This window comes from Dysidea avara, chromosome 15 (genome assembly GCF_963678975.1).
Source record: "Dysidea avara chromosome 15, odDysAvar1.4, whole genome shotgun sequence".
In the NCBI taxonomy this organism is placed as follows: domain Eukaryota; kingdom Metazoa; phylum Porifera; class Demospongiae; order Dictyoceratida; family Dysideidae; genus Dysidea; species Dysidea avara.
Window position 1 is genome coordinate 2810253 of NC_089286.1, and position 24214 is coordinate 2834466.

General features: G+C 38.8%; 4 protein-coding genes across 6 annotated transcripts; 2 read left to right on the forward strand and 2 right to left on the reverse strand.

The window, feature by feature from the left end:
• Positions 1-1285: 1285 nt before the first annotated feature.
• LOC136245063 (lissencephaly-1 homolog B-like) lies at positions 1286-12022 on the reverse strand. Of its 3 annotated transcripts, none has more exons than XM_066036571.1 (16): positions 11879-12022; positions 11635-11684; positions 11500-11578; positions 11372-11446; positions 7442-7496; positions 6934-6988; positions 6826-6885; positions 6695-6731; positions 5779-5875; positions 5650-5721; positions 2257-2359; positions 2102-2198; positions 1917-2048; positions 1741-1857; positions 1531-1687; positions 1286-1480 (listed from the first exon to the last, which is right to left on the reverse strand). In XM_066036571.1, exons 2-16 carry the CDS (start codon positions 11664-11666, stop codon positions 1407-1409), a joined length of 1242 nt encoding a protein of 413 aa, XP_065892643.1. In that variant the 5' UTR covers positions 11667-11684; positions 11879-12022; the 3' UTR covers positions 1286-1406. The 3 variants fall into 3 exon arrangements, with proteins under 3 accessions (XP_065892643.1, XP_065892644.1, XP_065892645.1); XM_066036572.1 differs by having other exon boundaries at positions 11635-11680; positions 11879-12009; XM_066036573.1 differs by lacking the exons at positions 11500-11578; positions 11635-11684; positions 11879-12022 and having other exon boundaries at positions 7442-7498; positions 11373-11419.
• LOC136245062 (uncharacterized) lies at positions 11976-15902 on the forward strand. The gene is made up of 3 exons (XM_066036569.1): positions 11976-12140; positions 12190-12962; positions 14082-15902. Exons 2-3 carry the CDS (start codon positions 12229-12231, stop codon positions 15736-15738), a joined length of 2391 nt encoding a protein of 796 aa, XP_065892641.1. The 5' UTR covers positions 11976-12140; positions 12190-12228; the 3' UTR covers positions 15739-15902.
• On the reverse strand, positions 15683-21088 carry LOC136245064 (arginine-hydroxylase NDUFAF5, mitochondrial-like). The gene is made up of 12 exons (XM_066036574.1): positions 20756-21088; positions 20670-20710; positions 20554-20617; positions 20460-20507; positions 20310-20413; positions 18092-18131; positions 17935-18045; positions 17809-17889; positions 17697-17757; positions 16513-16596; positions 16385-16467; positions 15683-15812 (listed from the first exon to the last, which is right to left on the reverse strand). Exons 1-12 carry the CDS (start codon positions 20930-20932, stop codon positions 15744-15746), a joined length of 963 nt encoding a protein of 320 aa, XP_065892646.1. The 5' UTR covers positions 20933-21088; the 3' UTR covers positions 15683-15743.
• LOC136245065 (large ribosomal subunit protein uL23m-like) lies at positions 20926-23476 on the forward strand. The gene is made up of 4 exons (XM_066036575.1): positions 20926-21120; positions 23030-23112; positions 23162-23274; positions 23319-23476. The coding sequence occupies exons 1-4, from the start codon at positions 20957-20959 to the stop codon at positions 23394-23396; spliced, it is 438 nt and encodes a 145-aa protein (XP_065892647.1). The 5' UTR covers positions 20926-20956; the 3' UTR covers positions 23397-23476.
• Positions 23477-24214: the final 738 nt, after the last annotated feature.

Genomic DNA, 24214 nt, shown 5'->3' on the forward strand with positions numbered 1-24214 from the left:
TTTACCTATTATGCTATGCTGCACTGCTCAAAAATTCACCTATTATGCTTAAATTAATGCTCAATATTTACCTATTATGCTCGATTATGCTCAATGTTCATGTCTTAGTTCATATGCTTTGCTACTAGTTTAACATTGTATAGAAAGAAAAAAAATGAGTGGCTGGAACACAAATAATAAATTCTTGCTGCATGTAAGAGAAAAGATCGATATACTCTAATAGAACAGTCAGTTTCATGATTGTCCTATTAGAGTTACTGACTGCTCTATTGTAGTATATCGATCTTATTTTGCAATTGTCATTTTTCCAACAAGAATTTATACTATTTAACCTATTATGCTGGCATTATGCTCAATGCATGCTTTTAGGTACCTATTATGCTCAAAATTATGCCAGCATAATCGGCGGGTCCCTACACATTAACCCCAATCTTTTGGTAAAACCAAAAAACATTCAGTCAATTAGTCCAGTGATTACACACTAGCTACCAACTGATCGTGATTATGTCCATGACATGTTGCTGAGGATATGTAGATCAAGAGTGTTGTATTTTGCCAAGAGTTTTGTAACCATCATCTTGTATAGCAGTAGAAATGCTTTTTGTACCTTCCATTACACGCTTCAAAGTCTCCAATCTGATTTCACAGCTGGCCACCATCTTGATCAGTAACACATCATGACTATGTTGTGTAGTCCACACATACAGCTGGTCACCATCTTGATCAGTAACACATCATGACTATGTTGTGTAGTCCACACATACAGGTGCAATCAGTTGATGATGTAAATTTTCTAGCACTAACTTGACTTCCAAAGTCAACAGGAAACTTTGACAAAGAAGGTTGACAAGTTAGATTTGTATAACTTCTGTAGAAGTATGTGTTTAGATTTCATGAATTCATCAAAGCACAGGTGTGTGCACATAGCCTTATTCCACCTCTGAGTAAAATTCATCTTAAATATAAACTACCATAATTATTGTATTGTTCTACACTGGTAGACTGGTGGTCCTGATCTACAAGTAGACCAAAAAGGGGGTATGGAGACCCTGAAAAATCCCATTTTGTCTCTAACTAAAATAGACAACTCCGGTCCTTATCATTTACATGGTCACTCTTCTGAAGGTCAATACATCACAATCATTTTGATGAGCTTCGTAATGAAACATTGTCACTTAGTAACATCACCCTCTATACCACTAGCTACTGTGTAATGATGTATTATTACAACACTGCACAAATGACATCTTATCCCTTTATCACAAGACCCTGGCCACATCACATATTACTGTACATTACAATATAATATAATATTATAGGCCAGAGATGATGGTGTAGGGACATGCAATACAAAAACTCTTCCAAGGAGACACAGAATTGCTCTATTATAATAATAATAATAATAACTAACGACACTCCCATATCTTAACAGTTTGGTCTACACTACCAGTTACTACAAATGGAGCTGTCTTGTGAAAATCTGTCGAGGACATGATGTTATCATTACACTTCTAAATGATGGAGACTTACCCATGCATGTTGCAAAATGTTGATGCACCTCTAATGTTTTGGCACAACGCCGATTTCTGTAATCCCAGACTCTCAATGTTTTGTCGTCGGAGACACTAACTAGAGCCTTTCCACCAGGATGGAATAGCACACTTCTCACCCAATTGTCATGACCAACCTATGGATGGAGATTATGTGATCAAGCAAATGATCACATGATCCAGTGCTCACCAGTGATAATAGACACAGGCCCGTGGACACATCCCACATTTTGATTGTTTTATCACGTGATCCTGATATAACAAATGGACCACCTGATGCAGGCGAGGCTGATGCTGCTTTTTTGTTCTATTAATAGTACACAGTATTAATAGTAACCATATCTCCAGTGCTACAGGACCACTCACCTCACTATTAGCTACCTCATTGATGTAAGGTAGAGCAGAATCTGGTGCCCATGATATACACTCTACAACATGGGCGTGATCTCTTAGCTCAGCTTTACACTCCTTAGTGGATGCTACCCACACTCTGATTGTCTGTAATACAGGGGATCACATGATCTCAATGTAGCTGGATCACATGACATCACCTGATCATTAGAACAGCTGGCTAGTAGTGCACCATCAGGGCTGACCTTCACTGATCTCACCCATTCTCTGTGACCCTGGTATGTCTTAGTACAGAACCTGCAGTGATAGAGGGTGTGGCTGAATGTGGGTGTGGCTGGTGTTAGCAACAGCTTACCCAGTGGCCACCTCCCACATCTTTATTGTGGAGTCTCGAGATGATGACACTAAGAAGTCTCCGGATGGCATGAAACATACTGATGATACATTGTGATCGTGACCTACAAAGTATGTAACAAAACATGTAACATATACAGTGTGTACATGTACACTGTCATAGTGACGCAAACAGTAACACATACTAGTATTCATAAAGTGTAATGGACAAGAAGTATTTATCATACCCTCACACCAGATCACTTATAGCATAAGGTAATACAGCTAGTGAAGCATGTAAATAATCGGAAATTGGTTTATCAGCCAAATTTCAGCAATATCGGTGTCAGTAATTATTAGCAGAGTATTTAGCCAATTAATTTTACTGACCCTGATGTTATTGTTTTCATAAAAATATGGCAATTTTACAAAATACGAATGAAATTTTGGTAAAAATAAACATCGAATCAGTTATCGGCATCGGCCATTATGTAAATTTTAATCGGATAATCAACAAAAATCTCTTATCGGTTCATCACTAAAAACAGCAATACCAGATCAACACATGGGACACAGACACACACACAAAGACACAGACACACACAGACACACACACACACACAAAAGCCTTCAACTGCATGTCACACTGCCCAGTTGCCAGCACTGGGACATATCTGTGCACTACTCAGGTGTTGAGTCAGCACAGGCATGCCCTCCTGGGACAGCACTAGTAACACACAGGAGACTATACCATTTCTCACAAGTGAAAGTGTGGGCACACAAAGTCCCATCTGGATATTCAACTGTTATAATTATGATATGTGAATGATGGTAGTTATAACTGTGTGGGAAAATCCCTACATTGGCATTAAACACATGGTGGTAATAGGAATTTTTCCACCGAGCTATGTCGTAATACCATCATTCATCTCTTGTTTCACTACTTTTTTATTGCTTGAATCCTCCTTCAGTTTTAAATTAATCATTTTGGTTAAATTGGTACCAGTTTATTGGTAGGTATGAAGTGTGTGTGTGTGTGTGTGTGTGTGTGTGTGTGTGTGTGTGTGTGTGTGTGTGTGTGTGTGTGTGTGTGTGTGTGTGTGTGTGTGTGTGTGTGTGTGTGTGTGTGTGTGTGTGTGTGTGTGTGTGTGTGTGTGTGTCGAACCCCTTAATTCTCTGTTCCCGATGGTAGGCCAATACCCTACCATCGAAAGTTGATAGGGCAGAAGCATCGTCAGTGCAAAGGCCATACGATTCAAGCAATTATCATGACTCGCCACTGTACCAGGCCGAGACCCACATTGGCTTTGTATCTAATAAATACATTCCTTCAAGAAGTCAGGAATTTGTGCACATATTGTGTGGGGCAGCATAGCCAAGTGGTTAGGGCATCGGCCTGGTAATCAAAAGGTACCAGGTTCAATTACCAGCTGGGGCCACCTTGGTGTTGTTGTTGTTGTTTCCTTGAGCAAGAAGCTTTACTCACACTTCTAGGCTACTGAGTATGTTTACAACAACTCTCTAAAGCTTCTGAACTGTTATTAAGGCTGAACAATAATTATTATAACATATTTGACCTTTTCAAAATAGCCTCAAATCTCCATCATCATCTTCTTGTTTCACATGTCTACAGCCCACAGGAAGTAGCCAAAAATTAATTGCGTGTCTTTAAATATTTCTACCCAGGTTTGTGTTGCCTTAAGGACTAAAGTGTTTGTTATAGTTGTGGGACGCCATTGGCTTGCAAGGCCACAGAAGCAACTTTCTTGCAGCAGTGTATGGAATACATCAGACGTGTTAGTCTAAACACTAAACATTAACGCTTCTCACTGAAATCCAATTCTGAACATTTCAGATTTTTTAATTTTATAAAGTTTTTCATTTCCGTGTTGCCACAAAAGTGGAGCATTCCATTCTAAGTGTTTTAATTGTAGTTAAGTAGGTTGCTTTGTGTCATCTTGTTGTTCACTTTACCAGTAAACTACAGCAAACTACCTATGGTATTGTTTACTATATGTATGTTGTTTGGTGGTTCATCATCTTCTCAAGCCATGAATGCTGTGCAGACCCCACAACCAGTAAGAAGTCTCTCCATCTCGCCACTTGGAAAGTATCTGAAAACAACGTGCTTCAATTGGAATTTCTGAGCAAGCTGCAGAATTGCTGGCCGCATGCTAATGCAAGGAGGGTCCTAATGTAAGAATAGGTCTACCTGCAGACACATACTACATGGATATGAGCAAAAGAATTGCAAATTCAAACAACAAGAATAGCAGGGGTTAATCTAGGGGGGGGGCGGGGGGGGGCACAGGCCCCCTCTGGGTTAGCTATTGCCCCCCCTAGGTTTATACCTAAAGCCTTGAGAAATGGAAAGGTTTAATTGATCCCAAAGTTGTATAATCCAATGGTCAATATTCAATGGCATCACAGTAAAATTTCACCAAAATTGAGTATATTTACACCTAAATTTTCAAAATTTTCCTGGGGGAGCATGCCCCCAGACCCCCCTAGAATCCGAAGCGACTTACTTCGCCCCCTCTAGGTTAATATTCTGGGTTGAGCCCTGAATAGGGATTGATAATTTGTGATGGAAAAGCTGCAAAACAAGAAGTAATAGGGATGGAGAAGGAATCGCTGAGGTGGTAATGTAAACCACAAATCCCTATTTTGCCTCGATAGAAGAGGCAAAATAGAGATTTGTGGTTTACATTACCACCTCAGCAATCCCTTCTCTATCACTATTACTTGTTTTTGCAGTTTATTCCATGATCACAAATTAATGATCCCTATATTTCTTGGTTACAAATTTTTTTTTGTCTCCCTAGTGAAATGGTAAGTGACCACATCATTACTGCCAACCTTCCTTGACAGCCTTTAGTCTCGACCACTTTGTCTCTGCCACAGAAATAAGAAGATATTTAATAAGTAACTATATATACCTTCTAATCAACTAGTGCTGTGGCAGAGAACACGTGGTCTGGCCATGTAAGACTAGATGGGGCTCTTATGGCAATATTCAATAAAAAGCTATTAGTATGGTAAACAAAATGACAACATTACACTGTTCTGCAGCATAATTGCTCTGCATTGTGCTAAGGAGGAGGAGGAGTACACTGGTCACTGGTTAAGGAATGCATTCTAAGAAACCACTGGGTAATTTTTGTTGGTATTCCCCTGGGTTGTTATGTTCAGTCAACTAAGGATATTTAACAAAGTATTTATCATTTTTTTTTGATATTTTCATTTACCAAATACATTGAATGTTAGTGCCTGCAGATGCACCTGTAAAAGCACATTTGCAATGTGAATCATTTTTATAATGATACTAAATAGTGTACATTTGGATGCTATCTTCAATTTTAAAGTGAAATTTCCCCACAACAAAACACTGAGACAAACAGACACACACACACACCTTGTAATGTCTTCACACACTGAAAGGTATCAAAGTCCCATAACTTGATTGACAGGTCAGCAGAACAAGATGCTGTGTAAACAATATATTTAAGATCTAAATACCACATAAAAACTGACTACTACTGACCTAAAAATTTTCCTGTGTGATCAAAACAAATATCTTGTACAGCGTCAGTGTGACCTTTTAGTGACCTCTCGAAATCTCCTGCATCATAATCCCATATCTGTGTGGATAATACAGTGATATAGTAACCACAGCACAAACATTTTAGGATTCCTACTAAATGGGTGTATCCATTTACTGGACTGGACCTACTGGACTGGACTGCTGGACTGGACTAGTGGACTCAAGTTGTTGTTTTTTTGTTTTTGTTTTTTTTTGCCTTTCATAGCCAGACTTAACACCATTCACCACAAGACAGCACATTACTCACAAAAACTGCACTAAATCCACAGTTTAGTTTGTTATCAACAATAGTTTGCCTGCTCCTAGCAATGATACAAGCACTGTGCACACTGTTAATACTGGTAATGCATCTGTCTGTTTCCATAGTCAAATAGCACACAATGATATAAGCTTACACCTTGTACGCATTTACATTACCTAATGATATAGCATCGCCTATAGTCTTTTAGTAGTTTACTTGTTTACTCTAGCTTTGCCAGCTCTTTAGTGTATAATGCTTGTTAATAGCAACAAGTGCAGAGTTGCAGTTAACCAAGAGAAATGCTTTCCAATGCACACACTTTCAAACAGGAAGGTGCTAAGGCTGCACATATTTGGAAAAACTACGTTAAGTGTAACAAGACTTCAAACAATTAATCATGTAGTCATGCCATTAATAGAGACCACTAAAACTAAGCTGTATGGTCTCTAATATGCAAGACACATAGTGTCCTCCATGTGTCGTATACTAATCGTTTTAGTGGTTGAAAAGGTGTTTGAACAAACTTTATGTGAGTCCAGTAATCCAGTCCAGTGAATGGATACGGCCCTACTAAACAACTGCAGAGCTGGGGTATTTCCCAGGATTATAACATACCATTATTGAGGCATCTTCTGATGATGACACTACCAAACTGTACAGGAGGGGTAGACACAGTAACAACACAAATAACATAACAATAGTGATGACATCCAATAGTGATGATATACACTACAAGTCACACTTACTGGTATACAGGATGGAATATCACTTTAGTAATAGTGGTCCGGTGTCCAGTGAGAGCATATCTACAGGAGGAAGAGTAATGATGGGTGTGACTAGGGTGTGTGGCTCACTTTTCTGGAGGTCTTGGTATCCAATCACTAGATGACCGTGTCTTTCTACTGGGACCTGTACAGTACAGAATAGAAGTCAACAAAGTTTTAAGACAAAATCTCTCAAGAATACCTAACAATGCCTCAGGTACTGATCCATTCAAAATGTTAACACAAAACAATTTAGCCCTCAACAACAACAACAACAATTCCTATGACAACACACTGGTATCTGAATAAAAGCACGGGGCTTATAGAAAATCATATAGATGACAATAGTAATCCTATGGGGACCACGATAGTATCCTATGGGGACCACGATAGTAATTTTGTTTGTGTTGTTTGTACATTACAACTCAGAGACATCATCACCCACACCTTACATTGTAGCTTATCACAACCACTCTAGAATAGTTGCCATATATGGGGATCTGTTACGGCAAATTTTAACTAGTAGTAACTATATAGTACCTTCCCACCCTCAGGCCAACATTACAAGATGTATTATATGAGATGTAGCACTGCTCACCTCCCTCCTGTATCTCTCTACTAACTTCTCCTAACTTCATCTCTAGATCAATAACCTGTAACAGGTAAGGACAATGTCACTAGTAGTAAAGATGACGTAACAGTGTATCATACTAATAATAATAATACTGTATACTACTCTACACACAGACACACACACAGACACACACACAGACACACACACAGACACACACACACATGTATGCACGTACACACACACCACACACACACACTATACACAGACACACATAGACACACATAGACACACACACACACACACACACACACACACACACACACACACACACACACACACACACACACACACACACACACACACACACACACACACACACACACACACACACACACACACAACAGACAGACAGACGTGTGCACACAGACACACAAAGTTCACTAAACAATTTCAACATAATTTATTACCATGTACCATGTGCATACAGTCTACACTAATTCCAACCAATCAAATTAAGCCACAAAATTGCAACTAGAAGGAAAGCCATAGACATTACCTAATAAGGAGAATACTTCACTGTTGCTATGGTCACCATAACAACCAGAATGTTACTTAGTAGGAATTCACTTCCATTTGTGTGATTATATGAAGTTCAAACAACTGGCAAATATCGATAATTAAATAGCATACAAAAATTCCACCATTTGCTTTGTAATGAAGGAAGGAGCTAACAGCGGCATCATTGTATTCTCCAAAGCTATAGGAATTCAAAAATCTGCTTTGTGTCAGAGCTCCCAAGGAGATGGAAGATAAATAAGCGTCACACTAGGCACATGGTTCACTCTCATCTTTTTGCCTTTGCTTTGGGTTGTAGGAAGGAGCTAACTTATGGGATCACCTATTTGTAGAGAATGTGACTGTCCAAGTTACATCTCCACACAAAGTTGCATTCATAAGTTATAGCTGTTATATTAAGTGCCTGTTAGATGTGATTCATTGCTATTCAACTAATTCACAAATGGGATGTCTTCAAAATCACATATGATGGAGACCTATATATGTACACACTAGTTGAACAAGTGTTATGTGACCAGAATAAATGGCGGATCTGCAAGAACCCCACATGTTTGTGCATTTTTCCGAATCCCTTATAACCAACCCTGTAGAAGGTTACAGTGCTACAAAGCGGTAATAACAGAAGGACCAGTAATGATCATGGCAACAAAAATTACTTTTGTAAGTGCACGTTAAATTAAGTGAAGACAGTGACCACGCATAGTGATGTAATCGAAAATGAGACATTCATTAGGTGTTATTGTACTGGGACTGGTCCACTATAGGAGAGGTGGTTTTGCCAATGGGGAAACGAGTAATCTTCACCATTGATTTGCTGTGGGTGTGGCTGTTGCAGCGTCAACCTTGGCATCAACAAAAGCAAAGGTGTTGGCCTGCAGTACGGAAAGAAATATCAGGTATTTATTTTGTATTTCTTCTGCCTAGGATGATAAGGTGTGGAGTTCTGTTTAATAGCGGACAGAATTCGGCCAACCTGGCACAAGGTAGCTTTCTTTTCAAAGAGTTAAATTGTCGTAGAAGCTGTGTTCTTCGAATAATTCGAAAATTAAACTCATTTGAAAATAACCCGTTATATGGCATCAACCTGTCTGATAAGATAGAGATTTTGCTTTTGGTACAATATGTGGTATTGTATATGCAACCACTTGTTAACTGTGTAGGTATCATTAACTACTGAACAGCTATAAACATCTCAACACAGCCTAGGAAATAGGTTCATACATACTTTGGCCAAACCAGAGGTCAATAAAGTGTTTAGTAAATGTTTGCATGGGGTGAACTATCATCTAATTATGAAACTCCAATATTTTAAATAGGATGGAAAATAGGTTTTGTTTGAGTGTAAGGACAAACAGGTCTGACTGGGTAAACTGTAAACCTGTTATTAGAACATAACCTGCTAGACCTGTGCCCATAGTAAAGAGAAAAGCAAACCTGGCCACACAGTTTGCATCAAGTGATCATAATCATGTGTGTTACAGTAAAAATGTCAGATTTAATCAGTAGATTAAACAGATCAAGCCTTAAATTGACAAAACCTTGTTCGAAGAATTCGAATATTCTTTGTTTCGTGAATGTACACATGTACTGCAATGGGGACATGCGTTACATTGTGGTCATAGTTAACAATATCATTAATTCTTCACTTCAAACACCTTGGAATATAGAATGGAGACTATACCTTGGCGGAATTACTAGTTCATGGAAATTACTAGTTCATGGGGAAAAGACTCGTAACTCACAACTCTACAAATGAAGAGATACATGATACCAAGAATATATAATAGTAACCAATAGTGTATTACCCTGAGATTAATGATTGCGTAGAGTAACACAAATTGTTCGTTCATGCAAAATTATAACTTAAAAGGCGTACACAACAATGGGTCTTAGTTCACCAGTTTTTCGTGTTATTCAACCTACTAGTATTCAACAGTTTTTGTACAAGCAAAGTGTACCAAGATAACTCCAGTGAAAACAGTCGTACAACAACCACCTTTAGGGATGCATTTGACAGTGTCAGAATTCAAACATTAGCCAGAACTCTTGGGTTATTATCATGTACTCTTGAACAGACCACTCCTTAAAATTATACAACTTGTATAATTCTACAAGGAATGTGTGACTTTGTATTGTTAATCCCTTATACCACACAATTAGTATAATTGGGAATTAATAACATAATCAAGTTAATCAAGTTCATCAGTTACACGGTCACACATACACTATGTAATGTGTAGTACGTGTGTGTAAACATGTTGGATTTAGTAAACACATCATTCATGTCTCAACATATCGATGTATACCCATCTTTAATAAAAACTCCTTAATGAGTTGCAGAATAAAGTTCAATAAACTGAACTAGGGACACAAATATAGACACCTTGGGATCAACCACTAGTGTCCCGATTATCAAGGTGTCCCGATTATCAAGGTGTCCCGATTATCAAGGTGTCCCGATTATCAAGGTGTCCTGATTTTCCAGCTCAGTTTGTGTATTTGTGGCCAAGGTAATTAATTGTGGGTAGCCAAGCCCACATCATCTGAGAGGCTCTAAATAGCATAGAAACCAATGTCGATCCATTCTCAGTGATTTAGAAAATTTCCTACGTTAAGAAAGAGTGACAGAAAGTGTATGCTAGCATTGCAATTTTTCCTTAAGTCGAGTTAATTGTATCAGTGCCACTGCACCAGCATGACATCCATTCATAACCATTGAGTGACTATAGTGCCAGTAACAAGTAGTTACTACTAGTGGCTGGCTAGAAAGACGCTTGTCTTGTCCAAAAAGTAAGCTGTTAAGAAGCAAATTGTGAGTGCAGGCATCGAGATTTATCCTTTGAGTTTGTCAGTGCACACCGTGCCGGACATTGGTAATGAATGCCTAAATGAATGCTAATGGTGCCTGTGTTGTCCAGAAAGTAAGCTAACAGTGAGGACATTTTTGTTTCTGGCTTTGCCAATTTTCACTTGATGAATGCAGTAAACCACCAGCAAGACCACCAGCAAGACCACAGGTTACTAACTATTCATTCCTTATTAGTAATTCTGTTTGCTTAGGTCTGTTGTTGATATAACAATTAACAGATACATTGTCCACCAATTAAAGGTGATACTTTGACCATTACAGCAACTATATCATGGAGCTCCTTCTCAGTGAAGGTCCCTTAATATTCCAACTGAGAAACCTTATACTACCAAACTAGAGGGATTCTCTCCATATGCACTCTATAAACTTCACTTTAAATCTGCTAGTTCAACATTTTAATTTTTTCCTTGACTACATGTCAAAATGCTAAAGACCTCCACAATATAATCACAAGACTATGTGTATATGATCCACTGTGTGCTGAGCATACGACTAACAATCAATCATACCTTTTTTTGCAGTCTTACAACTGACGTCCATTTCTTCTCCAATAGTCCATTATATCTAGCCTCGCCAACATTTTTCTAATCAAGTACAAGTGGCCACTGTTGCTTAGATACCACCAATCACAACTCACCACATCAGCCTCCCTTTTAAATGCGTCCAGCGTGTCAGTAAACCCTTGTGTTAATAAGTAGTCTGCTATAGCATTATTCCTGTAGCAACAACAACCATTAACCACCACCACACCATCATCACTATAGTCCCTTACAATTCTTCTCGTTGTTTCGCTGATAATACCATTGCTTAGTAAATTACTACCTAGGGAACATGAACAACTCCATCATTTTCACGCACATACAATATATCTAACCCCTTATGTTCAACACGCACCACACACTTGGCTATACTCTACTAATACATCATTTAACAACTTGAACACACGCACGGGCTACTCACAAGCTCAAATAGTACGCCCTGCACTATTAACGTACTACTTAACGCACTACACTCACCCTAATATATATTGTACTCTATAATAAACAGTGGTTCAATCTACTAGTCGATATTGTAGTCTCTCACGATTCCAACCAATACCCTGCATCCGCCATATTTCATTCCAATTAAAGCGCATGCGTATTTGATGGAAAGTGGCAGCGCTACTCCCTGTGACTACAACCCATTAAAGGAGTGTCTAGAGCGGAACGGCGGAAAGAAGGAATACTGCGAGAAAGAGTGGAGAGATTTTCAGAATTACTGCAGCAAGGCAAATAAAAGGTGAGCACGTGACCATCATACATCAGTTACTATAGTGACGTCACAACAGTTCCACCAATACAAGTTGTTCAACAAATCAACACAGACAATGTGGAGAAGATTAGGCCATTATCAAACTAGGTGGTTACGATATAATAGCACTTCAGTCAAGTTGTCTTACATTCAGAGAACCAAGAAGTTCTTTGATGACAATCCTTACTTTATGGTGTCCATGGGTTTTGTGGGTGTGGTCCTTGTGTTTGGATTATTTGTGGACTCCATTACAAGGAAGAAGAAATATGTAGCCAACTTGTTCCAGTGCCTACCTCCCACTCCTTGTCACCCAATTATCAACCTGTACTCTCCGTTACTGAACAAGAGACAGGTTATATTGACAGGTCCGGAGGGTAGTGGAAAGACCACATTAGTATTACAAACTGGTAGAGAATTCTTATTAAATCGTCCTATCTGGAGCAGGAGACAGCCTAGGGTGTTCTACATCAATGCTAACACGCATGTCAACTTTATCACAACACTGAGGGAGTGTCTACTGAGTTATGGTCTAACTGATGTGGACATTGTCCCATCTGGTAAGCTGTTTCATTATCTACAACATGATGAACAATTACAACTGATGTTAAGTACCCTCAGGGATAAACTAACATCATCTAAGTGTCAGTGGTTAATAGTAGTGGATGATATCACCATGGAAACGGTAGAGTCATTTCGTACACTTGTTCCATACATGACAGGTGGGAGGTTAGTGGGCGTGGCATCTGATCTGGAGGTGTTGCCAGTCCTCAGGCAATCCATCCCATCAGCAGATCATGTGATCCTTGACAAGTAAGTTTTGCCATAAGTGTTATTACATGGGTCACACTATTGATTGCTATGTGGGATTGTATAACCAAACATGATGACTACTTTACATAATGCCAAACACAAAGTGTTGGGTGGCTGATATAAGGAGTCTGGAGACCAGTTATCAGTTTGTTGGTAGTGGGTGAAGTATTCTTTAAGAATAGTTGTTGACGATAGCATCAGACTTTCATACCGTTAGCAGAAAATGATTAAGTAAATATAATGTTATTGTAATAGCAGAAACTAGAGGACGGGATGTCGTGAAATTGACAATGTGGACAAAACTTTGGTTCTCAATATTTGTTGCTACTTTCATGAAAATAATTCTAATATTAGTCAGTATTTACAAATCGATGAAATGCGATAAAACATGCAAATGTTTTTATAACAATTGATGATGTCACTATTTGTAGAATATCTGAAAAAATTTTGTCCAGGATAGTAAAATTGCACTCCTAAAATTAATAATAGAAATATATTGCACTTGCTACAATAGCAAGTTCTTCTACCAGAAAAGCAAACTTTTAAAAAATGGTCTAGACCAATCCAAACAGAAGTTATGGCTGCAAATTTAAGCGCCTGTAGTTTATTTTCAGTATATGGTACAGCTTTAATCCAACATCGCTCAAGCAAGTTGCTTACCATTAAATAACTTGCTAATTAAGAGGCGTGGCAGCTGTTTCTTTCACGAATATTCATCTTATGACTCAAGGGATGAAGACTCGTGAGGAAAATGGTAGCCACATCCCATTAATCAGCAAGTTATTTTAATCGCAAGCAACTTGCTCGGGCGACGTTGGATTCAAGCTGCACCGTAGTTGGTACAAATTGGTTTCTTTGCTCTTCCTACTGTCTAGTACTACAATCCCAAAACTACTCACCCCAAATATGCTGAAACTTGGTAACACATTGTTTGAACACTAGGGAATGATGAAAAAAAATCAAAAGAAATTTAGTTGCAAACCACTGCTGAAACGGTCACATTTGTGTGTGAGGTATTCAAAGACTGTCATTGCTTGTGTATTCCCCTGTACTAGTACATGTGTGTACACTATATTGTATATATATGTGCCATCGGTTACTGGTACTAATCTATTACAGGTTGCCAAGCAACAAGGGTCTACAATTACTAGCTGAATTGTCAGCTACTCCCATCACAGAACAAGATGATGTGGTTGCTAGGCAACTGGTGGACATGTTGGGCCATAATCCACTAGCTATCAGCTGTGCTGCAGTTACCATGGCAACAATGACAGGGGGTGACCGGTATAACAGGCTCATGGAGTTACTACGGCAACAAGAAGGAAATGTGTTTGACGTATACGGTAAACATGCAGTGGATGACGGGAAGTTGAGGCATATATTTGATCTTGTCTCTAGTCTACATTCCTCATACCCCATTCCTGTTCCAGTGATAGTACGTCATTTACAACATCCTGAATATCACGTTGAGGTGACCACACCCACCAATACAGCTAATGAGATAAGTTCAGGTGACGATGCATCGTGGTGGCAACGGATTGGTCAGATATTTCAACCAGTTACATTACCTGTAGGGGAACCCCCAATTGGACTAACGTGTCCACTTCTTAGTTACCAAGACAACAAGAGGACCGGTGTTTGTTTATTGTACCACAACAATCAACTTCACAAGGAGGCCATGCAACAGTTTTATTTAAAGCACACTGTTCCATTACTAGAGAGTGAGGCATTACAAGCAGCAAAGAGTCAATCAAAGCAAAACTGGTTTAGTGGATGGAGAGGGTTTAACAAGGAAGAGGTGTTAAGTAGTTATCGACGACAATTGCCAGGTATTGCATCAACACTAGAACATGGTAACTCTGGTGCCATGACAACAAGTCAGTATCCAAGGGATCACTTGATCAGTTATCCTAGTTACCAACACCTTTTAGCACATCACCACCGAGTCCTGGATTCTGTCATGGACACTGTACGTAATGATGCCATGGGTTATGTCACTGTGACAGGTAGTGATGTTACTAAGGAACTGGTTCAACTAGCTGTATTAGCTCACATGATACCCCACCTTGAACACCTCATAGCAGTGGATCTTGTGAGCCCATGTGATCAGGCTCGGAGTATGCAGTTACTAGCACTTGGTCATATGATGGTGAAACATAACCCCTACACTGCCCTAGGTTTATATGAGCAAGTTCTGCACAAGTGGGAGGGACTCAATAGTAAGACACATCCCTTAGTGGCACATGTGATCTCAGAGATGGCTAATGTCTACAGTAGTATTGACCAGTCAGATAAGTCACATGACCTATTGGAGAAGACTGCTAATATTTACCATGGAAACAAGACCCAACTCACTAACAAACAGTTGTTAGAATATGCGGAGTGTCTGTCTGCCCTAGCAATGTCTTGTGGTAACCATGGCGACAAGAAAAGAGCTCGTCAACTGATAGAGGAAGCACTGGTCATGTATGAACAAGTTACCATGGCAACAGGTGGTAGTATTAGCAACCATCACAAGAGTCAGATATCCAGTCTAATGATCGACCTAGCCCATGTGTTAATATACTTGGGGGAACTCCCTAGAGCTAAGAAGTATCTTGATATGGCTGATGCTGCCCATCGTAATCTCCATGGTAACACACACGCTGAATTAGCAAGATGTCTCAATTTACAAAGTGTCTTGTTCAGTCTCCATGGTGACCGAAATGAGAGCCGGAGAGTTAGAGAAGAGGCAGGCATTATTCAGAATAAATTACAAGTTATACCATTAATGTAACAATATTATCTCTTCAAGTAATTGTCTAAGTCTTTCAGTGACACTGTAGCTGTTCCTCTTGGCTTGGGTTTAGCCTACAGCAGGGTGAACATTAATTAGAGCAATAATATTGTACACACAATTTGTTTTTCCAATTGATATTAAAAATTTATACAACAAAACAATGGCACTAACAAACTTGGCAACATACAGCATGAACACACTTATGTAGTACACACACTTAGTATGAGTGTGTGGTAATCTAACAGATGTGGTGTTGACATAGTAGTCTACTAGCTAGTAACATTCAATGTGTTGGACTACAAGATATGAGATGTTTGATCAGTGGTGGAACTGAATGGGGTCCTGTTTTAACTAGCTCAGTATACATATTTCAGTAGCGTGCATGATATTACACTTAACCGGCATCCTGAAATCCTTGACAGCTTTTGATCATTATAAATACTCTAATAGAGCAGTCAAGTAGATACTTCATACAAATCTGACTACAGTTTAGTCTTGCCACCACCTGTTGGTCTGATTTTAAAAACTAGCTAGTCTAGAGTTCAAACATAATTGTGGATTATGATCCTGTAATAATGTAACATCACATATTACACTTGTTGATGACCGCTCATCTTAATGAGTAATACCAAAGAATTATCACCTGTGATTGGTCAGGTTTCCAGCCAATCAAATACAAGATCTGGAAAGTGGCTGGGATAGTTCCATCATTATCACCATAAATTTCTAGTGATCACATGAGGTCACATGATATCACATGATCCTCCTCACCTTTATAAATAGCACTAGCAGCAGTGATGACATCATTGGGGATCATGTGAGCTCTATGGGTGGTGCTGCTGTTCTCTCCCATACCTGATATAACATTGTGAGTGTTACTAGTGGACACCTGTCTTGGTGGACACTATATAAAGTTGTCTCGTACCTACACACTCAATCATGCGAAGGTCTTCAACTTCGTGTGATCAAGTGCGTGGGCGGCTGGGGATGAGGCTGTATGAAGGTCACGTCACTACAATGGCCGATCTTTATTTGTGACCAGATTTTACAAAACCGATCCAAATCGCACATGAGGAAAAATCAAACTAACAACACTAGTGGATAGCTACACTATCATACTAGTAGTTTTGACACTCAGTACTACTCAAACAACTCGAGGCTGGTTTTTAACAGACGTCTTTTCTGGGTTGTGTAAAGAGCTTGAATGGCGGTTTCTGACCTTGTAAAGGATCTGGCTTAGCAAAAATTAGTGGTTTAATGGTGGATGGCCTGACCAAACGTTGTTATGGTGATTTTGCTGCCTATCAGCCAGCATAGCCCTGTAATCTCATGTCTGGACTTTCAATTGTTGTCTGCCTCCATTTTGAAGTCTATCTCTTGTCCACCCTACCACCCCTAGTGGCCCCTACTCCTTTGTGAGCACTCATGATACTACTTTGCTCATCCAACTGCTCAGATGCTCTATCTTATTTGGTGGGAAACTCTACAAGCAGCTACAAGTACTGGAAGTGGTCTGAAAAGGTAATATCTTTTGTGTAAATTTCATATGCAAGCTTGCTAACCTTGGCAAGTTATGCTGACTTGAATTCTTTAAAGTTGTTTATCCCGGAACTTCTAATGGCAATTTGGAACATTTTTCCAATATCCAGTAACACTTTACTACAGAATTCTACTTAGTTTAAATTATGGCAACATGGCTTTGTCTTCAACTGAAGTCTTGGAAAATAAATATAATTCATGTGATGTCTGTGAGTATGGCTGGTCCATGCAAGCAGTGATAGATCTTGTAGCTAATCTAATACTAGCTCCTAAACTTGTAAAGATCAAGATACTCTAATAGAACAGTCACAAAGGCAGTCAGGTGTACAGTAATATAATTATTAGCTGTCTCTACTAGAGGGTAGTGTGTGAAAAATTTATTTACATGGCCCTAATTGAACTAGTAGACTGCTCACCCTTAAGGTCGTACATCAAAGAAATCATGTCTGGATAGTTTACAATGATGTCATCAACATCCTGTTGGATCACATGATCACCATACTAAATTAGACAATCAAAATTACTCACTATTGTAGTTAAAGAAAATCCAGTCAATAGTCCTCCAGCATCTCTCATTTCGACAAAGGGGGATACCCTAGGGGAGAATCCCTACACACAACATGACAACAGGCACACACACACACAATCTCCTACCCCATTCCTCTCCAGTTCCGCTAGTTGTAGTGAACACCTTAGCTCATATAAGGTGTCCCCACTAAACATGGCTCCTAGAAACACTCCATCAGGTTTGAGAACCCGTAAAACCTGTATGATGATGACATCATGCGGATCATGTGATGTGATGGCACACCTCCTTTATGGCAGCTGGTAGATCATTATGCCAGTGGAGACTACAACATAATAGGAACACTTTAGGTCATGGAACACCTTATCACACTAGGTCATGGAACACCTTATCACACTAGGTCATGGAACACGTTATCACACTAGGTCATGGAACACCTTATCACACTAGGTCATGGAACACGTTATCACACTAGGTCATGGAACACGTTATCACACTAGGTCAAGGAACACCTTATCACGCTAGGTCACGGAACACCTTATCACCCTAGGTCATGGAACACCTTATCACGCTAGGTCACGGAACACCTTATCACGCTAGGTCACGGAACACCTTATCACACTAGGTCACGGAACACCTTATCACACTAGGTCACGGAACACCTTATCACACTAGGTCATGGAACACCTTATCACACTAGGTCATGGAACACCTTATTACACACATACAAACAAGTACAAGGAAAAATTGTAGGTATCAGCTTGTTTTAGGAAAACAAGGGAATACCGTAAGCATATTAAATGTCGTGGGTATAATTTTCATGGTTTAATCACGAGCCAGTTTATTTTCTCAAGGAGCCACAGGGAGCAAAATTCGTGTTTCTAGTTAAGGTCGCATTTAAGGTTTACAGCTTAACAGCTTTGGCTACTCCATTTATGCTGGCGTACTTATCTGGGACTAAGCAAGCCATTTTGTGGGGCACAAAAAGAATCTTGCCTGCTGGAATCAAAGGAAATGAGCCTTACATACTTGAACAAGGCCATCAGTATGTATTTACATGGTGAACAGGTGCACGTGTCATTGTCAGGTTGTATGTAGTGCATTACATAGAATTAATATATTATGCATGTTAATAGTATAAGGAAAGTGTATTGGTGGCAACTGTTAATAGGTCTGCTTGAGCTGAGACATGAGTTTCTAAATGGATTAATTTTCGTGGATCAGCTGCAAACCACGAAATCCATGGAAATTTCTACACCACGAAAATTTCTACACTTACGGTAGTTTGCAGATATACTAATGGGCAATTAATCCCTAATTATAGAGATTAAATATATCTGCAGGTATAGACTGTGTTGCCATTCCCTTGTTCCACTAGTTTTTCTTTTCTTCCTGTGATCCCATCCCTTTCTGCACATGTAAAATTGCAGAAAAACTCATTTTAAAGTTTATTAATTTTTTAAAAAATTCATTGTTTTGCACATTTGGATAAAGTAACTATTAACCTACTAGCTGTGAAGTTTCATGCCAAAGCTTCTTTTCCCTAGGAGATATGAATGATTGTATCAAACAATTTAACAATTTTTACATGCGTGGGACAGCAATTAACTTACAAATTGGGTGATTTGTTCAGGATATGACATGGATAAAACTAAGAAATGATATACTGGCAAGTTAATAAATCCAAGAACACTTCATTTAACTATCAGAAGTTCTTTTACTATAAAAAGTTAGTTTGTAATGTATTAGACAGTAAATTGGCCATACAGTATCTCTGGAATGCTTCAAGATATCAAACTAAAATTTTAACACAAGATGGGTAAACACCCAGTGCTTCATTTTAGCCAAAAAGAGAAAAATGATCAATGTGCAGAAAAGGATGGTTTTCCAAAATTGGGTCACTAATGTTATCAAAAGTTTTCCCCAACTTGTTTTGTTTATTCTTTTAACATAATTATCCTTGCATACCACATCAAAAGAAACATATATGCTTTAAAAATGTTTCATTTGAATGTACACACAGCAATGAAAAGTTTTAGAGGCCATTACACTAAAGAAGTCATGTTACACAGCGTTACATGTGAAGAATCATACCATCTCTGCAAGTCATGCTACCATGTATAGACACCTTGCGTTGTTAGTGAATAGTACTAGAACACAACAGAGGGGATAAGCCCATGATGTGTGTATTGTATATACTGTAGTTGGCAAAACCTGCTAAGCTGAAGTGACATCTAGCAATGAAAAACCAAACCTGTACCCTTAGGTGTAATACTTGTCTGATGATATTAGTAAGTACACAGATAAGTAAAGTAATTATGTAAGTCACGCAGTCAGTCAGAAAAGCCAGAAAAGGTCAAGATCTTCATGAATTGTATCATACAGCACTGTAAACCAAAAAGGTGTCTAGGTGAGTTTATGTACTCTGGGACTTTAACTAAGTGTCTGGATTATGAGTAGGTGTCCGTGTACTAGTGTACATCACATGATCAGCCACACCCACCTGAGGTTGCTAGTCACTAGGTTAAACTTGTCATCTTCAAATGGAAGGAATTCGCAATCTGCTATCACTCTGTAACTGGGATCACATGATGTCACTTGACCTAACTGATCACAATGACCACACCCAACAAGGATCACATGATACACACACCAACATATTAGCGGCAGGATCACACTGGAACACTTTACCAACAATCTCCTAACAGATCACATGAGCAACAGTGGAATTACATGATCCACCAAACCTTATCAATCGTTTTGTTGATGTGTCCTCGACCACACCCAACATCTAGTACCAGGGGGAAATCCCTAATAATACACCGCACATTTCTCCCCAGCTACACATAAACAATGACCACACCTCTTAATATCACTCAAGCGATCACAGATGTTAGCTGCTATCTATGGGAAATGTGTTGCTAAGTGATCACGTGATGATTTGCTTGCCTGATCTTTCAGATAATCATACACTTCTGCATCACGTGCTCCTCCTGCGCGATTCCGCTGCTTACGTTTAGCTTCACGATCAAATATGTTAGTCACTGATGAGCTGGGTCTTGTTAAGACTATCCTTTGCAGACTGGTGGCATACAATCGAGTAGTCACGTTCATCTTTACGCGCATATTAATTAGAATTAAGGCGCTAAAATGAGTCGTAATATTCCGCGCTTAACCAGCGAAGCAGCAGAGATCGCTATCAGATGGCAGTCGCGACCTCGTCCCAGAATATTGTTGTGTCCGTGGAGCGTTGCTATGGTGAAACCTTACAAACCACTGCCTGACAACGTGGTGCTGTTTCGTGTACCCATGCAGTAAGTCACGTGATCGTGTGATAAATGTAAATAAATTATGTTCTTTTTGTACCATCTACCAAAGAAGCAAATCCTCAATCCTGTGGCAAATGACATTGAACTGACCGTCAGTTGTTACAAGAGGATCTTAATTGCATTTGTGATTGGACAAACAAGTAGTAATTTAGATTGAATACATTCAAGTGTGAGGCTTTTCTTAAGGCCACACATTAGTTTCTGGTCACCCGCCCGCATGGGAAACCTGGAACCCCGAGGACTATTAATAATATTACAGGTGCTTAATTTCACATTACCTAGCAAGACACTGATTTTTTTTACTGTAAAAGATCGAGATACTTTAATAGAGCAGTCATACTACAGTTAATTATTATATGCCACACTAATAATGTCCTTGATTATAATAGCTGTTATGTTTCTGTTACCAGTAACCAAATTAATTTGAGTAGCATTAACCACTCCCCTAATAACGTCACCTAACTATATAATTCAGATATGGTCCTCTAATGGTCTAGTGACTCTTCTAGACTTCAATTTTGTTATCAGAATCTGTCCAAAGACGTACTGCATGATGGACCTGTGGAAGTCGTTGGTTACCTCTGCATAAGTGTTGGAACAAATCTTCAGATGCTTGTCTGCAAGAGTTACACTGGCCTACCCTTTTATTGCAAAGAATTACCTGTAGTGTATCTATGACATATTACACGGTAGGTATTCCCTGAAGTTATCTGACTACTGTAATATCAATTCATCTCGTACTTGAGCTTTGTCACTTGTACCACTTCAATCTAATATCAATTTCTATATTCATTGTTTTGTGAACACTGTACCTTACACTATTTATACCCTCAGTCCACCAGACTTATCTGTTCTAGTTGTTTGTAGTTGACATTGATTGTCATTTGTCCTTCAGATCACTTTTCAATTATACTGTCCTATCTTCTTTGTACCTCACCATCTTTGTAATTCCACATGTGTATCTGAAATCATTTTTTTCTGTCGTTTGGTTACATTTTGTATCTGTTAAGGGAAACACCCTCGTACAGGCTTTGCCTTTTGGTGACACCCTGTCTTTTTGACAAACCAGATAAATAATTGCTGTCTGTGGTTTGTCAGTGATTGTAAACATACTTGGCAATTAATTTGTGGAACTCTTTAGGCCACTTCAACCAAATCTTTTGTTTCTCGGGCCAAATTCAGCCAAGTACAGGGTCAGTAGTAGGTCGGTAAAATTAAATTAAAATATTATTTTTTTCCAGCTGAAGAGATATTTTGTGAGTCAAACAGTGGCTAAGCTACATCATGATTGCTGTATCACTTGTGAGTAGGCAGCTATATGGTGAGATATTGAGTATTACTCACTTTTATGACAGCATGTAATTTGATGGTGTCATTTCAAAATATTAGCAGGGAATAAAATGTCTCATTTTAGCAAGTAGTCATCTAATCTTGTTTCCTTATTTTTTGTAGCATGTACTTTTTGTATCAATCCCTACTTTATAAATAGCTAGTTTAAGAAGTGAAATCCACATAAAACAGCCAAGCTATATAAAATGGTGTGGCATTGGGTGAAAAGGTTGTGAAATCAAATGTTGCAGTTATGTTGATGATAATACATTTTATTAATGCACACACACAATGCCATTATTATCATCCATATCATTGCAGCCATTTCATGGCCACCAACAACTTTTTTCACCCGAAGGCTGCACCATTTTTTGTACAGCTTGGCTGGTTTGCATGGATATACATTTTTATGAAAATCGCATCCCTTGAAAAACTGCTTTGCTTCATAACAGTTGTTAACCACTTCATTAGAATGACACTTATAAAATACAAACCTCATGATCATCCCCCCCACCCCCTAGGAGTGACTATTATTATATGGTAATCTACTCCTGATGTTTTCTAGGATGACCAAATTTGACATCAAAAATTATTTCCAGTCACTCTACAATGTCAATGTCTCATTGGTCAATACGAGGGTTGAACAAGGTAACCATGGTGATGTCACTGTATACTATTGTATCCATGGTGATGGTAGGTAAGAGACATAAGGTTATCGTGGGAACAACTCATGGTAAACCCGGCAACATCAAAGGTACCACAAGAGTATGGAAACAAGACCCGGACTACAAGCTAGCATATTTAACATTGGTAAGTGATTGTCTATTTGTCATGGTAACTCATTGTTGTTATAGGGAGATGGTGAGAAGTTCACATTTCCTAACATTTATGGTGACATCAGAGATGAGACTGTCAAGGCTTATTATACTTAGCTCTAATTGTAATAATAATTTGTATAATTGATAATTGTGGTAAGCAGGTTAGTTATGTGACGCTACTAGTGATAATGTGACGCTACTAGTGATAATGGTCCTGATAACAATGTCACTTACATGCAATCTAATGGTCAACTGACTTTTATGGCTGAGACAAATTGTTTGAAGCTTTCACTAAATTCAGACAATGGTGCTTTAACTCTCGTTACCACAAGTTGAACCAGTTGTACAGGTATTGTTACTCCTTGTGAGACAGCTGGCATGTATGTATTTTAGTGTAGTTATACTGTAGTTATACTGTAGTTATACTGTAGTTTAACATCAGATCTAGAGCTATAACAAAGTGTAGGAGTTTGTAACTACTAGCGTGTACACCCTAATGACCATCAATTGTGTTCATTGATATTGTTGACCCAACTTTAGTAAAAAAAGCTTTGAAGCTTTGGTAGCATGTCCAAAAAAGCTTTGTGTATTTGTACATCCATTCCTGCCCTCTCACTGTAGTCCATGAGCCAGAAGGGTACCGTCTGAGCTGAATAAGGTTCATTATGTTTTATGGAAAGATGTCCATCCTCAGAAATACACAATAGCATTCTATTAGTGTAGCTTCTAATTATTTTTATAATTAAAGTAATAATCATAATTACAACAAATGGTTGTTGTTTTTTTTCATTTTTAAAAGTCTAGTTTATCTTGAAGTTTATTTACGACATGTTTCATCACCAGCAAGATCAGCCTGATTGTCACAGTCCTGCAGTTTAGACATTTCCGTGTACTTGAGCCATAAGCCATACAAATGTGCCTTGGCAACTTAC

Excerpts from the sequence above, each read along its gene's own strand:
- LOC136245063 (XM_066036571.1), bottom strand. The coding sequence starts at position 11,666 with ATGGTATTATCAGCGAAACAACGAGAAGAATT. Across the intron at positions 11,447-11,499 it reads TTAAAAGGGAGGCTGATGTG|AAAAATGTTGGCGAGGCTAG; the intron begins GTGAGTTGTGAT and ends GTACTTGATTAG. Across the intron at positions 2,049-2,101 it reads CCAGCTGTTCTAATGATCAG|ACAATCAGAGTGTGGGTAGC; the intron begins GTGATGTCATGT and ends CCTGTATTACAG.
- LOC136245062 (XM_066036569.1), top strand. The coding sequence starts at position 12,229 with ATGTGGAGAAGATTAGGCCATTATCAAACTAGGTGGTTACGATATAAT. Across the intron at positions 12,963-14,081 it reads GATCATGTGATCCTTGACAA|GTTGCCAAGCAACAAGGGTC; the intron begins GTAAGTTTTGCC and ends AATCTATTACAG.
- LOC136245064 (XM_066036574.1), bottom strand. The coding sequence starts at position 20,932 with ATGCGCGTAAAGATGAACGTGACTACTCGATTGTATGCCACCAGTCTG. Across the intron at positions 20,414-20,459 it reads ATCCTGCCGCTAATATGTTG|TTAGGTCAAGTGACATCATG; the intron begins GTGTGTGTATCA and ends CATTGTGATCAG. Across the intron at positions 16,468-16,512 it reads TGCTAGTGCTATTTATAAAG|AAATTTATGGTGATAATGAT; the intron begins GTGAGGAGGATC and ends TGTGATCACTAG.
- LOC136245065 (XM_066036575.1), top strand. The coding sequence starts at position 20,957 with ATGAGTCGTAATATTCCGCGCTTAACCAGCGAAGCAGCAGAGATCGCT. Across the intron at positions 21,121-23,029 it reads CTGTTTCGTGTACCCATGCA|GATGACCAAATTTGACATCA; the intron begins GTAAGTCACGTG and ends GATGTTTTCTAG. Across the intron at positions 23,113-23,161 it reads CAATACGAGGGTTGAACAAG|GTAAGAGACATAAGGTTATC; the intron begins GTAACCATGGTG and ends TGGTGATGGTAG.